The 17429-nt window shown below is 38.3% G+C and overlaps 1 protein-coding gene across 1 annotated transcript in view; it reads right to left on the bottom strand.

The window, feature by feature from the left end:
- The window catches only part of DDX10 (DEAD-box helicase 10), a 200710-nt gene that overhangs the window by 14434 nt on the left and 168847 nt on the right, over positions 1 to 17429 (bottom strand). The window contains exon 17 of the mRNA XM_030042889.2: positions 674 to 807. Coding sequence (XP_029898749.1) covers positions 674 to 807 — 134 coding nt within the window. The remainder of the gene's footprint in view (positions 1 to 673; positions 808 to 17429) is intronic.

Here is a 17429-nt window from a genome sequence, read left to right on the forward strand (position 1 = left end):
TCCCCCTGAGGAGGAAGGAGCAGCAGAGACAATGTGTGATGAACTGACCCCAACCCCCATTCCCCGTCCCCCTGCACTGCTCGGGGAGGAAGAGGTAGAGAAAATTGGGAGTGGAGTTGAACCTGGGAAGGAGGGGTGGGGGGAAGGTGTTTTAAGATTTGTTTATATTTTCTCATTACCCTACTCTGATTTGATTGGCAATAAATTAAATTACTTTTTCCCCAAGTCGAGTCTGTTTTGCCCGTGACAGTAACTGGTGAATGATCTCTCCCTGTCCCTATCTCAACCCATGAGCCTTTTGTTATATTTTCTCTCCCCTGTCCAGCTGAGGAGGGGAGCAATACAGTGGCTTTGGTGGGTACCTGGTGTCCAGCCAAGGTCAACCCACCACAGAAACACATGAAACCTCCAAGATATTAGTCAAGATTTTTGTATGTATGTGGAACAGTCTCACTGAGATCCCTTCACCACTGACTCAAAAATCTTTCTCATATAGCTTCACAAGAGAAAATAGACTTTAGGACAGATTTCTGTTCAGCACCTACCTCACAAACAAACTTAAATACTAAGTCCCGGGAGCAAGAGGATGATAAAATGAGTTCCTAACATCTAAACAAAACAGTTTCTAAAAAACATGAACATTTCAAAATGAACATGGAAGATGTGTACATACCTATAGCTGTCTTCACTTTCTGAATCCTGCTCTTCATCAGAATCTTTGTATTTATCAGGATCTGGAAGAGTACTTGGATCAAACTCTTCTTCACTTCCACTGTTTGCAAGAAAGGCCACTGTTTCCTCTTCAACCTGCAGGTGACAAATGGAGAGTTACAAGACAAGCAAACAAGTCCACGCTACTTGCCACAACCCCATTAATAGGGATGCCATAACAAAAACCATTGCCCTCAACTGCAGTCAAAGGCCACCACTATTACAGGCAGGAAAATGGAATCATTTCTGTCATCATCAGTCCTCTTTTCCAAGGCTGTTTGTTAAAGGTTGAAGAAATATTATTCAAAGAGGAAGCACAAGGATTTACATTCAAATTCTACCTTCCCAATATCTTAAATCTACCAAATCTAAGAGAGATTTGGGCAACAACTGATCAACAGTCATCTGAGAGCAAGTTTTAAAGGAATATGAAGCTTTACTGTCTCTCAGAAACACACTGGCAGCAAGATATGAGCTTGTGGACACATTAATCACTGCTGTAAGGTGTATTTCAGAAAATACTCTGATTTAAAGCTCATCCGGGTGTCCTTGCAGTTAAAAACCAAAATGCTGCTTAAGCTGAATTAACTGCTCTAAGGGAGTTTCAGCCATCTACCACAAGTGATGCATGTTCTCCAGGCTTCCTCCCAGACCCCCTCATCCCTCCTCTCTGGGGCCCAGCTTCCCTCCGTCCCCACAGCACATCTCAGACAGGCTGCTGGCGTTGGCACGTTTCCCCAGGGTCTGGGAATGCCTCACTAATTCCTTAACAAAGAGGGCACAGAAGGTGCTGGTCCATAAAAGTCTTGGATAATACAATAAAGCTGACTGCTTTTGCAGATACAGGTTCTGTCCCACACAGTCCTGAGCTGACGGCACCACTTTTGTAAATTTTGCTAACACGCACAAAGAAAGCAGATGACTGGAGGGCATATGCAATTGTATATGCACAGAAGAATGCAAACAAAAAGCTTACAGGTATTTCTAAGCAACGTGAACCCTAGATCCATGCATATTTATGTTGAAAAGCAAAAATAAATGCAAAGAAACTATAATTAAAGTCATCGCTACCCTTTGTTTATATATCTAATCAACATCACAGCTGAGTTTCCAAAACAGTACTCATTTAAATGATCCTTCATTCTACAAACAACTTCACATCATTAAATATTTAAAGTTCATTTTTGTTCTGATTTTTCACCATTTCCATCTATCACCAGGTTTTAAAAGAACACTGTCCTTATGTGCACAGACCTCACCACAATAAAAATAAATAAAAATAAAACAAACAAACAAAAACCATACCAATGGTCCCTTTTATATCTGCATATAGAGTGAGTGAAAGGAGATGAGCTGGTGAAGGGTAAGATTAGTCACCACTGCAAAAGTCCCTTATTGCTTGTCCAGTGGCACGTCTACAGTGCACTGAAAGCAAGCAGAAGAAAGGGATAAAAGCCATATTTGCAATCAGAAGGCAGAAGAAAAACATACTAAACACACATTTAGTTCTTGACTACTTTGAAACACTAGCAAACGCTATTGTATAGCTGGGCATATAAAATCACTAAAAGCATCGTCAGACTCAGCAGCACTGTAAACTGCCTAAGGTAACATAACCACTGTCTGAAAAGCATGTTGATTGCCAGGAACTTCAGGTGCTGCTTCACAACAAAGTTGGTTTTAGTTTTGTGGGGTTTTTTTAAGTTTTTTTTTTTGCTTATGAAAAATATCTTCTAGCTCATCTCTTAGTACACTACAGAGCACTACTAACTTGACAGAAAACTATTTTGAAGGTCACCTTTTTGTTAATCATTTTCCATATGTCCTGGTTTTGGCTAGGATAGGGTTGATTTTCTTTCTAGCAGCTGGTATAGTGTTATATTTTGGATCTAGAATGAGAAGAATGTTGATAACACACTGATGTTTTCAGTTGTTGCTAAGCAGTGTTTATACTAAGTCAAGGATTTTTCAGCTTCTCATGCCCAGCCAGCGAGAAGGCTGGAAGGGCACAAGAAGTTGGGAGGGGACACAGCCAGGACAGCTGACCCAAACTGGCTAAAGGGGTATTCCATACCATGTGACATCATGGCCAGTATACAAACTGGGGGGAGTTGGCCTGGGGGTGTGGACTGCTGCTAGGGAAGTAACTGGGCATCGGTCAACAAGTGGTGAGCAATTGCATTACGCATCACTTGTTTTGTATCTTCCAATTATTTTATTATTACCATTATTATTTTCTTCCTTTCTGTCCTATTAAACTGTTCTTATCTCAACCCACAAGTTTTACTTTGTTTTCTCCGATTCTCTCCCCCATCCCACTTGGTGGGGGGGAAGTGAGTGAGCAGCTGCATGGTGCTTGGTTGCTGGCTGGGGTTAAACCACGACACCATATTTGAAAAGCATTCTGCATTAAATTATAGTTTATTTCAATTTCTTTAAACATTAAATATTTGCTCTTTACTTGTCCCTCCCACTGCATCTATTCTTTCAATACAACTGGTGCATACCAAGTATATATTTTAAAAAAACCAAACAAACAAAAAGGAGAAGTAGTATTCAAAGCTGTTGTATGGAACAAGGTATTTTTTAATATGCATGTGTGACACTATGCAACGGAGTTCTGTAATACTAACATTTATTGGCAGTCATCTTTTAAGACTTGGGCTGTTCATTCATATTCTCAGTTGTCAGTAAAATCTTGAGACTGCATTGTTTCCTAAGTTTTGTCATTTATACATGCACACATAAGACAATTACACATATACAGATCAAACCTTTGCTTTCATTACACATTCATATTCATTTTTGCCAGCAGAAAATTTGCAGAGATGTGCTCAAGGTAATGCTTACTATAAGAAAAGAAATAATTGGCAAAGATGCCTCTTTAATTCATCAGGAATCATGAGGTCATATTTCTTATAAGTATCACCAGTTACATATTCATTAAAATATTCGTAAGACCCTGAAATTGTTAAAAACTTGAACATGAACATTTATCATCCACAACTGAACAATAGAAACTCATTTTTTTCCCCCTCTTGCTTCAAATGTGTATCAGCCAGTCAGGAAGAAGAAATCTTGTGACTTAACTTCACATTACTCACCACAAGAGCTGGAGAAAAAAAGCAAAATCATAGTTCAAGATAACCCTTGTAAAAGTTCTTCAGATACAAACAGGATGCAATTTACAGACTCAGGATTAGATCCTTCCTAAGGCCATCACTATCAAAGAAGAGATTAACTGAAGACAAGATTTTCAGCACTTGTACTTTATGTCTAAGGTTAGCAACAATGTGCTTTGGAGTATGTATTTAATACAAAGTTCAGCTGTGGAAGGAAACCCATTCAGACATCAAATCAGGCCGGTCAAGAGAACAGGATTCAGTGGCAATCACATTGCTATTTTCATCCTGCTCAGGGGTGACAAGCTCTCTCTTTTTTTTATACCAGATTAGCCCACATAGTTTGCAATCTAGTTCCATAGAAACTTTGCACAGAGACTTTCAGTTTGAACATGGCATTGAGTTGAAAACATTTCTGCATTCACATAGTCTCCCTCTGAGGCATAAGGAGATTCTTCTTATGAAAACTCAACATTTTAGAAAAATTTAGCAAAATTTCTGTGCTGGAGGTTTTGGAAACCTCATTACCTTCAACCTTCCACACTGTACCAAGTCAACAATGATCACACTATACCTTACTATAGTCATTTTGGAAACACACAACAGATGAGGCAAACAGGGCAGGTTCCTCTAGAGCTTTTGCCCTGCTTCTCGACAGAATACCTCCAATTCAACTTTTAGTTGTCTTTGTTACAAGATGTGATGACAACTTCCTTCTCTTTGTAGAGAAGGCTGAATGGCTGGTGAAGCTCAGGTAAATGTCTTAGGCAGGCTAAGAGAATCTTAAAATGAAGAAATTGATGTACCTTTTTAAGAAAACAGACACTCAATGGACTCAAAGGTTCCAAATAGCAGAATGATGTCTCATTTCTACTGGGCATTAGGCACTCAGTTGAAAACGATCCATTACCATCAGATAAAAAGGGAGAACTGAAAAAACATACCATGAAAACCTGCACATACATAAAATTGTTGTATTTTCCAAGATTTAATTTATAGAACACGTATTTATTATGGTATTTATTATGGTACTTAATTTGTATCTAATTTAATAGCTGTTGGGGTTTTTTTAATCCAATTAAATTGTCTGGAGTTGCAATTTTTATGTTCAACCCTTTAAGCAATTTATCAGCTCCTAGCAACCAGGTTGAGGGCGGAGAAATAATTGTTTTGGCACTACAATTTCTGTCCATTGTGCTTTATAAAGCACAGTGGGGGATTATTTCTGATCAGCTAAAAACAAGACCTTTAAGGTTTGTTTAGAAGTTGATCAGACTTGATTTCAGTCCATCAACAGTCATACTTACACGATATTCGGTTCCTTTTGAGCTATGCCACCCTTTAGCTTTTGCTAATAATACGGCCTTCCCCAGTAAGTGGTGTTTGTGATTTTAATGCTAAGAAAAGGTAAGCTTTAAATACTGCTAGGAGGTTACCCTACACAAGTACATAACTTTCAAAAATTTAGCATATTATGGCTCATATAAAGGGATATTTAAAGATATAATCCCTTTCATGATCTGAGAGCATTCCAAATTTTATTAATTTTCTTCTTTTTGACAATTATTTTTCAGATAAAAATGGGAGTTGTTTCTGCATCATGCTTATGATGGAACACATTCACAGAGAGGTTTTGCAGCATTTCCTTTAAAACATCTCACTCTGAATTCACCTGATCGCCTCGCTGTTGATTTTTTTTTCATAGCCTGTACCCCCCCCACCCACAACACTGTGTCCCCAGCTGACGCATGGTTGCTCTGATATTTCATCATCTACGTTGCCCCAAAGGAATACAGCTATTCTGACAGTTCACAAACAGAAATACAGCCTTTGATGTAGCTGGGGTGTTTGATCGAACAGTTGCTTTGAAGATCAAGACCAAAGCCTTAGATGATACTGAAAACTGACTGGGAGTCTGTGAGTGAACCAAGTGTTGATCTGACATACAAAGAACTGCCTAAACCATGCCAAAATTGGACAACTACACTCCATACAATCTAACGCTCATCAACAGCCTTTGAATCCAAAGACAGAAAGCATCATTTTCACTGAGGGAAGGATCTTGCAAGCTAAGAGGGGAAAGGCCACCTTTCAACCACATTTCTAAGATGTGTGCAGTGGTGTTTAAGGTTAAGCTTCATGAACTGTGACCAAGTCATGCGAGCTTTATTCCTGTTGTCGTCTGCCCTTTGTCATCTGCATCAACACTGAACATTAATTCTTATGAGTGACATACACATCCATTCCACAATCGGTTTTGCCACTCCTCGTAGGTTTGTTTCTTCTTATGGGTAAGTAGGAAGTGATATACAAAAGGGTGGGAAGAGCAGAAAACAGGTTGTTGTTGCAGGACTTTCTGTTCTCTTGGTCTGAAGCACACAGATGCATTCAAGGCACACCACAGAAAGGATATGGTGTAGACATGACCAGGGTCAACTGTTTCAGAAGAATTGGCCAAGTTCCATGGGTCTGGCCAGAAAGGCTGGTAACCAAAAACTGAAGAAACCAATGTTACAGGTCAGTCAGACAGACACAGTCTTTGCACTAAGATGATCTAACTGATCTTCAGGCTCTGGAAGGAGTTAGCCATAGCTCCTGGTTTTCACACCACTTTATAGAATATCATTCTTGGTTTTCAGTAGAAGGGACAGGTAACTCTTAGCTTCATCTTCAAATCATTCACCCTTCCCAATCGCTAGCAGTCACACCAAGGTTCAATTTCATCCAGTCATTCTTTATTTCTTTTTAAGCAATCTGACATCTAAAATGATACAATTAGCCTAGTTCAGCCAGCCAAATCTTGCTTTTACCAGTGGTCTCAAATAATGTACAGGAAAATGCTTAATTTTCGTTCTTGGCATTCCTAAATGCCCCGCATTTTACGGTCAGTGAACGGGTAAGCCTGTGTTCCAAACTAGCACACACTGACGCATATATACTGACATTCAAATCTTTGCTGTGTAAATATAGCAAAGCAATTTGTGCTGGAAATGGCTCCTGCCACAAGCACAGTTCAGAACTATTGAAAACACAAAAACTGTAGAAATTTCCACACATTCACTTCTGGCTTTTTTATATTAGTAAAGCTTCTGTCATTTTCACAGTAGTAAATATATGTTTTATCTGTAGACTTGATCTTTACAAAGTACTTGTAGTCCATACCAGAATTAATAGCAACATAACGAATGCATATAGAGAAAAATAATATAATTTGGTAAATTTACAATTACAAACTCATCTACATCAAAACAAAATGCTGAGAAATTCTAAATCTACTCAAAGACTTTTTTTATAAATGTATTTGCTCTTATTTGCATTTGAATTATAATAGACCTTATGTTTTTCATTTTTTTATTTGGTCTTAGAAGACCCATGTGGAATACTTATAGTAAAGATAAGATTCTTCAAGTTGTTACTAGCCACAATTATCAATGTGATTTTAACAGAAAGGCAGACTAATATAATTCTGGTGGGAAGGTCAGGATAAAACAACTACACTGTTAGCTTAAATGTAATTCATGTTACAGACATGAAAATACAACTTAAAGAAACTAAGTTACTAGGTAGGCAGCACTGGAAGCAAAATACACACTGGAATATATGAAATTTTGACAAGCAGAAGGGTTTAACCTACTGCATATACTCTTGATTTTAGCTAATAGTTCTGGTGTAATGAAATATGGGCATAAGCACACAGTTGGTTTATTTGGCATAACAGATCAAACCTAGGAACTTTAGTACCATAAACAAAGTCTCTGGCATTTGAGTTAACAGAGTAGTAGCTTCATCTCCAGCAAAGTATAAAGGTTCCCATGCCTGTCATGCCAGCAGCTAGACAGAGATGCTACCATGCACACCAAAATCCCTGTCTGAAACAAAATTGATTTAAAACATTTAACAATGCAAATGCTTCAAACTAGTAAAGTCTAAACAATTTTTATTTTTAAATCTTTCTAATGCTAGGTTGTCGGGTATCATTTTGCTTGCAAGTAAACAAGTCGTACAGGAAGAAAAAATTGGGGTTTATTCGCTGTGCCTTATAAAAAGAAGTGAGTAAAAAAGTTTGGGAGAATTAAGCATGCCAACAGACATGTCCAAAAGTTTAAGGCCCTCTCAAAAAAACCCAGAAAACCACAGTGCAGAACACTCTTTTTGAATTTATATTCTCCACACATAATTCCTGGACTCTTTACACTCCCTCTTTCTCTCCACTTTTAGGTTCACAGCAGTCATGGCTGTCAGCTCAAATACAGAAAGTAATTCTCCAAAGTAGTCTCTGTGTTCAAACATTTCAACACATCAGTCTTCTACAGGGAACCTCAGCATATGTCCACAGAGACAGTGCCTACACAAGAGAATTTTCTCTGTATCGCTTTCTGGCACTTCTGAACAAGCCTGAAGGAACTGCATCCTCTGCCATGATGCAGCAGAGGTGTCCCACCACCACCACTGCTCACAGCAGAGACTGGGAGCAGAGACCACTCTTTGAGAGGTGACATCTGTTTTTCAAGAATGAACAGATCAACAGCAGCACTGACATGAAATAATCAGAAGGGAAACCTCAGAAGTCATGTAATTCTGTAAACTGGTTAGTTCTGCTCTTTTTCTTGAAACACCTGATTTGTATTCAGTACACAAGGAACAGCAACAATGGCATTAAGGGCTTGTCCTACAACAAGACTTTCACATGTTTTCACTGCACTGCTTAAGTCACATACTCTAAATGCTTGTACAAAATACGTATTAAAATAGCACACTTACAGGGAGAAAAATATGAATCAAATTAATTCCTCGCAGTTAACGTTATTTTAACTGCTACTGGTGCTTCTACATACAGAACTGAGGAAAAGAAACTAGAAGTAGCATTGCTGCTCACGGCACTGACTCAATTGCTTGCTGTGAGAACAATACCTCGTCTGCCTTTGTTCAGGATCTACTTAGCAGCAGCAATAGATTCACATTTGTTCAAGCACGCAAACAAGTAACCAGTAAATCAGAAAGCACCTGACTGATGTTGCACGCTTGCAGGGTCATTTATTATTAATTTTTTTGTTGTTGCCAAATCCACCTTCCCAAGCCTTGAATCCCTTTCTATAAAACTTTGCAAAAGACAGCTCCTGGCCTAAAGAGCATAAGGGTTAAGTAGAAAACACGAGAGAACAGATGCGTACAGCCTGATGAAGGTCAAGGAAGCAAGCTGCCTGGGGAAGATTAGGAGCAATGGGCATGACACAGCAGGAGACCTGCCCTTGTATTTCCACAAGCATTGCTGCAAAGGGGATTCTGGATGAAGGTAGACTGGCAGCCGTCCACCAGGAGACAGAAAATCATAATATCCCTTGATAACAATTTTATCTACATGAACAAGTAAGAAAAGCGTGTCGTAGAAATGTCAAGTAGGAAGAACAAGAAAGACTTATATGAGGCAAGACCAACTAATTGAAAGGAATACAATTTTTCAGGTCTAAAATAACATAAAGCAACTTTAAAGAAAAAAAAAACAACAAACATTATGAATAATTGCTGAGAGTTAGTGTTACTCAGGGAATTGAGATAAAATGTAGTATCACATGTGCAATAGGGTTGGGGAATGCTAGTACAGGCAGAAGCTACGGAAGGGTTCTCTTCAGGAAAGAGAAAACACGTAATTTGTCATCTGTGGAAAATGAAGGGACAAAAGGAGGATTAAGAAGGATTTAGATAAGCACCAGAAAGTGACCATAGCAATACTACGGCATAGGCTAACGTGAGAGATAGTTGTGATACCCACAGTGAACTTGAAAGAAGATAGCAAAGAAGGCTGAACTTTTTTCTTGAGAATTGCCTCATCCATGAAACGTCAGCTAAGATTTTAATTTGGACAGAAAGGTAGAGCTGGAGTAGAGAGACTGAGATAAGACTCATTAGTACAGACATGAATTTGTATTCATGGTCGGGGTTTCTCCACAGGTAAGAGGAGGAAAAAAGCAAAAGGCAGAGCTGTACAAAACATTGTCATACATGGAGACTGAAGACTATGAGATTCCTGAAATTATGAAGGAGGAACTCCTAGAGAAGACAGACACCAGAACATCTGCAAACCCCCCAAAAATTGGAGCAGATATGGAAAGGGCAAGTGAACGACCAACAGGTGAGAGGAAGGCTGATAAAAGTCAGGGCTCTTGAGGAAGAGGAGCTGTATAAGGGAAATCAGAGAGCAGTTGCTAAAGAACAGGATAGATTAAGTCTATTGAGTAGAACTGAAACATGTCTACATTGCAAATGAATAGAAGGACATGAAGAAATGTGGCAGCTTGAAAAGTAGGAAAGGCCAGTGTGGAAGTGGGAATCAAAGATGAACAGGGAAGAATCATAAGGCAAAGGTGAGAGCGCCAAAGAGAGGAAGACTATCGAGAGAGGATCTGATGGAGATGACAGAGTCATGACAAACAGAACCATGGTGGAGAGAAGAGCTGACTGAAGCTATTTAGAAAATGGGAAAGAGTAGGAAAGGTGTAGAGTAAGAAGGTATGAGAATGGCACTGGAATCGATTGAGAAGAAGGTAGAAAAACACCAAAAAGAGGGAGAAGAGCTAGCAGCAGGTATAGAGGAATTAAATCAAAAACAGCAAACTACGGAACGCATGGCTAAACACCCAAATACACCTCTTCACGTGGCAAGTGCCAAAGCCATGAATGTTTCACCAAAGAATACAGAAGGTGTTAAGAGTTTACATGGGCTCAAAAAGCAGGTAGGTAACAGTGATAAAAATCTATCAAGGGACAGTAAGTACAGCAGTGCTGTGCCTTTGCCCCTGAAAGTCCCTGAGTTGCAGATCTCTTCAGCCAGGGAGTGTAACAAGGTCACAGTTTGAAAACTACTCTGCAGGTATGACTGCACGTTTTCCTGCAAACCAACTAGAAAGAGCTGCCAGATCTGACAGGGAGAAGGGAAGAAGGTCTCCCTCATTTTCATACATAGCCATTTATGGAAGCAATTTTTTTTCCACTGCTATACTCTTTTTTATCAGTCTTTTAGGGCTTCTCGTACAAATATCGCAGTTTATTAAATGAATCTGGTGAAGAAGACTATCATCTCATTCTCAGCACAAGAACAAAATGTTTGAAACAATGCAGTGAGGGGAAAATTGAAAGTTGAGACAAATTTCCATCAAAAGCCTAAGCCTGTGCCTAATTATATTCATCAAATGTATCAGTGGTGATCATATGCAATGGCTCATTGAGGAACCCACACTGGACTACCTCAAAGAGTCTTTGGGTTTTGTACTGCTGCCAAAGTGGTTTACCCTATTTCCAGTGACTGAGTAACAACCTTTGGGTTTAGTAATTGAAATACAAGTGGTATACAAATACTAAGAGCAGAAGATCTGGCACTCATCTGCAGGTGTAATTAGCATATTATAGATTTCTAACTGACTTCTCGACTCCCCGAAAGTCCTTACTTGCAGAAAATCAGTCTCAAACATGTTGTAAGCATTCAAGGCATCTTTACAAATTTTAACCTAGGAAACTGCAATTTTCAGCTAAGGACATATTATACCTTACAGTTGTTCATTCGCTTGCCTGTTCACTTCAACAACATCTGAAAAATCTTTACACTGCATAAATAATGTATTATATCCATAACAACAGGATACAGTACACTGTATGATTGATTACCTTGGCATTTAGCTTTTCTGGGAATAGCTTTTGTGAAACATGGCTCTATTTGACTCCCTGAAAATTACATTTTGGTAAAACTGTCTGAACGATCAAACTTAGGTATGGCTAGACATGATGTTATTAACATTGCACAGGCAGGTACAAATTTGAACTTTTCATACTGTACCAAAACAATGCTATTTTACATTTGTTTCTCAAGGAATCAGAGATAGCAAAGTCAGGGTGGATCAATTTAAATCAGTTATTTGAATCACTAATTATAATCCTGATTAAAATCAGCAAACTTTTAATTCACACAGTGGTTTACACAAGTAACCACTGCTACTTTTGTTTTTATTTCAGTATTCTGAGGCATGGTTGTTTTACATTGGACTTTACAAAAAAATTGGTACTATTTTATGCTAATTATTTAAAGTCCCAATTTTTCCTTTTCCATTCTTCTTTTCTATAATGACGTTAGCAAATTATAAAAGAGCCATCACTTATTTGCCAAGTGATTACTACTCATTTTTTAATCACGGTTAGTGTCAAGTTGATTCTTATTTCCTATGAAACAGATTTCAACCAGAATTTTAAGTATTTTCTAAAATATATATCTTATGTATATTATTTGAAAGTTACTAATTAATAATTTAAGTAGAACCATCTTAAATACAGCAGATACATAGAAGAAAAATTAAGTTCAACCAAGAAGGTGCTGCACTGTAAATTTAACATTTAAGAAGGCAGACATTCTCTGTTGCTAACAAAATTTACAACTTCTGAGCATCCTATCTTATGAGATTTTGGTATGGCTAACAGCCTCAAACCTAATTTATATTCACAGACTGAAAGAGGATGGTAAGAATAAACAAAGATAACCAGTTCCTCAAATCCTAATATGTTATTTCAACCATTAACTGCACATTGAATTGAACTTATCAAATATATCTAGACGAAGAAAATATTATTTCAGAACCAGGAAAGGACACAGCTTGTTATGAAAACACAGTTAACTTTCCCAGTTAACGATTGTTCTCTAAATCACATTAGTATCTGAAACTTTATCAGCAACTTTATTTCTTGAATTGTTTACTTGTAGATTATTCTAGTAAATTTTTTCATCGATCATTCCTTAATACCTTCATTTTAGCTACCATTTTTAAGTTCTCAAAAATAAAAGAATGTACCCAACAAATTACAATAACTGTTTTGGTCTTTTTACTGAGCTGTTGATTTTTATCTATCATGTTATTAATAATTATAAGATGGTTTCCTCCCACCCCCATATACTTGCAACATACATACAAAATGTCAAGGAAAGGGAGAACAAGAAGAATAAATGTTAATCTCATTGATTTAAAAATAAATCATAGCATGCTTCGAAAGCTGTCAGGAAAAGTAATTTTAGACTAACTTCACTGCTCATTATGAACTCCAGTGCAAACAACTCATTTGCTCTACTGACTTTTTGGCTTTACACAATCTACTTGCAATTATGATTTGCCATGTATTAGTAAATACTGGAAAAAGAAATAGCAAACTGAAAACAGGATCTACTGGCTTAAGTGTAGACATATTGCCAGTTCTCATTAATTCACTGGCCACAACAGATAAAAAGGTAAGTTTTTATTACCCTAAAAGACCTCCACCAGCAACAGAATTTAGCACAGCTCCATACGCTTTTAGTACGCTTTCTCTATAGGTCACATTGATGAAAAGCACTATCTTCACTACAAATAAAAATAAATACACCAAATAAAACGTAAGCCTGACACTATGTAATATTCATGTGTGTTATTCTGTAAAGTTTAGGCTCTAACTCTGCATTATATCATCATCCTCCAGAATCTTTGCTTGTTTTAAATTAATAAAATGAATTCATTCTGGATTTCAGATTTTCTGTAAGGAACTCAAAGACATGAACTAGCTGAACTGCTGCAAGAATAACTTCTTGAGACTGACAGCAATTGGATGACTGGTTAATCTCACTACCTTGAGATAATTTCAATACCCACAGACAAATACTATTAAGTGCTCTCTGACAGAGGAAAAACCCAGTGAATGGCCATGTTCTAAAAATCCAGAAACTGTCTCTCTTGCCTTCCTAGCTAGGACATCTTCAGTCCTGGCACAGAAGTCTCTCCAATACACACTGCAGGGCAACTGTGTCAACAGAAAACAAAGACTTCCAAAAAATAGGGCTGGTGGCCGCTGACTCCATCTCCCTCCCCAGTGAATAAGGTACAATTCCATCATTCCTGCCTTTGGTTTTGAAGCCTTCAGTAATGAGGATCCCACAATCTCTTCACAAGCTTATTCCAGTATTTAGATAATCTCACCATTGGAAAATATTTCTAGAGTCTATACTGAATTTCCCTGTTACAAACCTGTCACTTGTTGCACCAGTCTGAGAACAGATTGCTCATTTACTTTTTAAGTATTTGACGTATTTTCCTCAATTTCCCTCCTCTAGATCATGCCAACTATCGTACAGCTCACCAACCCGGACACAGGTTTGACGAATGCTTTTTTAGTCTGCTGAAAACTGAGATGCAGAGCTATTGCTTGTCCTGCTCAAGGACAAAAAGACTTTGTAAGTGTACTTTCTGAATGGATCACCAGTTAGAAAAACCAAACACATCTGCCAGCTGGGCCAGCACCCAACCAGCAGACAGACTGACTGATCAGTCCAACAAGAAATGCTCGTGTTCTCATTTATGAGGAGAAACATAGCAACTGGAGAAGGAGATACTAGCAAAGTGCACAAGCAGAGTGTGGGAGAGGAAAACTGCCACCAAGCAGTGAGGCCGCAGAGGTCCACCTCAGCCACCCGCTTTGGCTGGGCTCCCCTGCTCGAGGCAGCACCGTCCACCCCCTCCAGTCCTTGTGGAGCACTGGAAGCCTTCACAGAGCAAAAAATACATAAAACTCAAAACAAATAATGCAGGAAGCTCCACATTATTTGTTTTCATATTGAACAAATTCAAATCATGCAGTTATATCTTTAACAAAACCTTCACAGCAGGATTGGTTGCTGTGCCACACACTTGAATTTGGAAACTACAAGCAGACCAACGATCCAGGCTACCAGGAGGTTCTGGTGATCTTGGCTATATCCCACTGCTGGAACACCAAACTCACAGGAACACACCTTGGTGTGCTAAGCTATGCACCTCCGGCAAGCTACTGAAGCACACAGGCCATTTACTGCGTCTCTGAGGTACCTATGGGATTCCAACAATAATCCTCCAAATGCATCAGACTATTGGATAACACTTCAACCCACAATTTTTGGTTTTGAGGCAAATCACTGCTTCTTAAGGAAAAAAAATAAAAAATCCTAACCAAACTCAGATTGATAAAAGTGTTTTACCACTGGCAGAAATAAATGTTTAAAAATCTTTCCTACACTGCTGAAGCGGCATACAGGATTTCCTGTGGCCATATTAGTACCTCCTACAGACCCATCCTCAAGATTTATTTGGGTCTGAGAACCCACAAAGCCACATAAAGGATCAATGAGCAGTCACTGGTGTTTACCATTTCAATCTTGACAAAAATCCAAAGGCAGCAACAATAATACAACCCATACATAAAAATTATATTCAACTGCTACTTTCTCACTACCTGTCATACAATGATTTAGATTTACATATTTAGAGTTACAGAATTCTTCAATTCTTGACCTAATACTTAAAATGATAGATGAAAACTATTTTTTTTTGTTTAGAAACCTTTTTCATCTGTTATGTTAAACAAAGACAAACAAACAAGAGAACTCTGACTTTGAAACAATGTTGAACATTATAATAATATTAGAGACATAGCAATATTTCTCTGTCTGAGAAATGGTGGGCACTAAGTGACTGGTCCTCTTTACATAAGTCATGTATCTGCAAGGGGAACATTCTATCTTGAAAACAGTATTTTTGCTTTCTTCAGGACTACTACTCTTTGCAACTGACAAGTTTAGGATTCAGCTTTATGGAGTCACTGAAATTATTTCTGCCTCAGTAGAACCACCCGATTATAAAATCCAGTTGTGATTTGATTGCATCCACAAACCTATCTCCTCACGCAGGTAACTTAAATGGGTTACACTTCCTTTTTAAGTTCTTGCAGTTTCACAAAATTTTGAGGATAAAATTTAATGACCTATTGAAAATAAATAAATCATTTGTTATATCATATTCTACTTGGCATACAATATTAGGACTGAGAACATTTGCTAGAGGCATTGTTAAGTGAAAATCCTTGTTACATTATGCATGACTTCCCAAAGCACTAAGTACATAATATCCATCATGAAATTCAGAATATATAACTAAATTTAGTAAAAAGTACATTCAGACGTGTGATCAGCATTCTGACATCTTCAGTTATGAGTTTTAATTAAACTCGCTTTTTGTATTAAGTCTATTTTTATTAAATAGGCATAGAATCATGTTTTATACATTATGCATAACTAAAAAGCGATAAAAAGTTATTTGTAAATGCCTTTTCTTAAAGGGACTTCATCATTCAACTCACTGTTCCGTAACTTCTCTTCACAGTTGTGATGAAGAGGCACCTGGCCTGAAGATGATCGACCTTCAGTCACCTTGCCAGGAATCCATTTCAGCACCACAAATACTACTTCCCGTGACAACAGGCTGATAAATGAGATCGTTGGGTGACAGAAGGCATGGATTACTTTTTTTGTCAGGAAGTAAATTATCGAAAAATAAATCCAAAGAGATTCCTGGACATCTCTGATGTACCAGACTAACCCTCGGATTCCACAATTCCTGTCCTTTGGTACTGAGGATCTCTCACCACTAAGCAGATGAGGTCTCACTCTCTCTGTATTTTTCCACATGACACAATCACATTTAAAGAATCTTTGTAACTCCGTACTATCACAAGTAAGAAACACAAAGATGCACCTAGATGAAGCTCAGAAGGCTGAAGTCCTAACTGCCCTAAATGCCTCTTCTCTCTCAGAGCAGAGACAGCAGAACTGCATGGCAACAGCCCTGTAAGCTATCAGTTGGCTGCCCTGCGTACGAAAGCCACGCGACCTTGATTCTGGATTGTGCCATAGGTTATGGTGTAATCCACAGCTGGTTCAGATTCATCTCAGCCACCTCTACTGTGAAGGCAGAAAGTGCCAAGAGAAAGGTGGTTCCCCTCCAATTGCAGATGGGAGAAACCCTTTCAGCAGCCTAATCCCACCCGTGACCCCAGGTCTTCCCCACTCCATTTTCTCTGATCACTTAACCCATGCATGGACAAATACCATGCAGTTCTGACTGAGCATTACACACTGTGTCAGCTTGCACACAGTCAGGTTAGAAGTGCTTGTATCTTTGCTAGACAGGAGAAGCTAGCAATGCCTGTTATATCCAGGATCTCAGCCTTGAGCATGAAGGGCCACTCACCCAACAAAAAAACAGCAGCAAATTTATCAAGTGTTATCCCTCTAAATATTCCACTTGCCAAATGAACAGTTTCAAATGAATCTCAAGCAAGAAACTTGAATAAGTAGCACACCAAATTACCAAAACCAAATAGTACTTCTCAAACAACGAGGGAAGCCCAGCTTAAAGGAATCAGTATTTTGAGCTTCAGGACACCTATGACAATGATATACTGACACTGTGACACTGAAGAAGGGTGGTTTTGTGCTTGGTTTGGTTTTGGTTGTCTGGTTTTTTTGTTTGTTTTTTGTTTTTACCATTACAATGCTTTTCTTCAAAGGTTACTCTTTCTACATTTGCCAAGAAATAGTTTTTATTAATAGAGCCTAGTACTATAGCATTCACCTTTTGACCTGGATAAATACTTTTCCAGAACAGTCCAAAACAGAATTCCTTGGCATCAGCACGTTTATATTCACAAATTCTACATCACTTCCTCTTTGATACCAATCAAATGCACACACATAGGTTTACTGGCTAACCAGTATTAAGT

The sequence above is a fragment of the Aquila chrysaetos genome, chromosome 19 (genome assembly GCF_900496995.4).
Source record: "Aquila chrysaetos chrysaetos chromosome 19, bAquChr1.4, whole genome shotgun sequence".
Lineage (NCBI taxonomy): Eukaryota > Metazoa > Chordata > Aves > Accipitriformes > Accipitridae > Aquila > Aquila chrysaetos.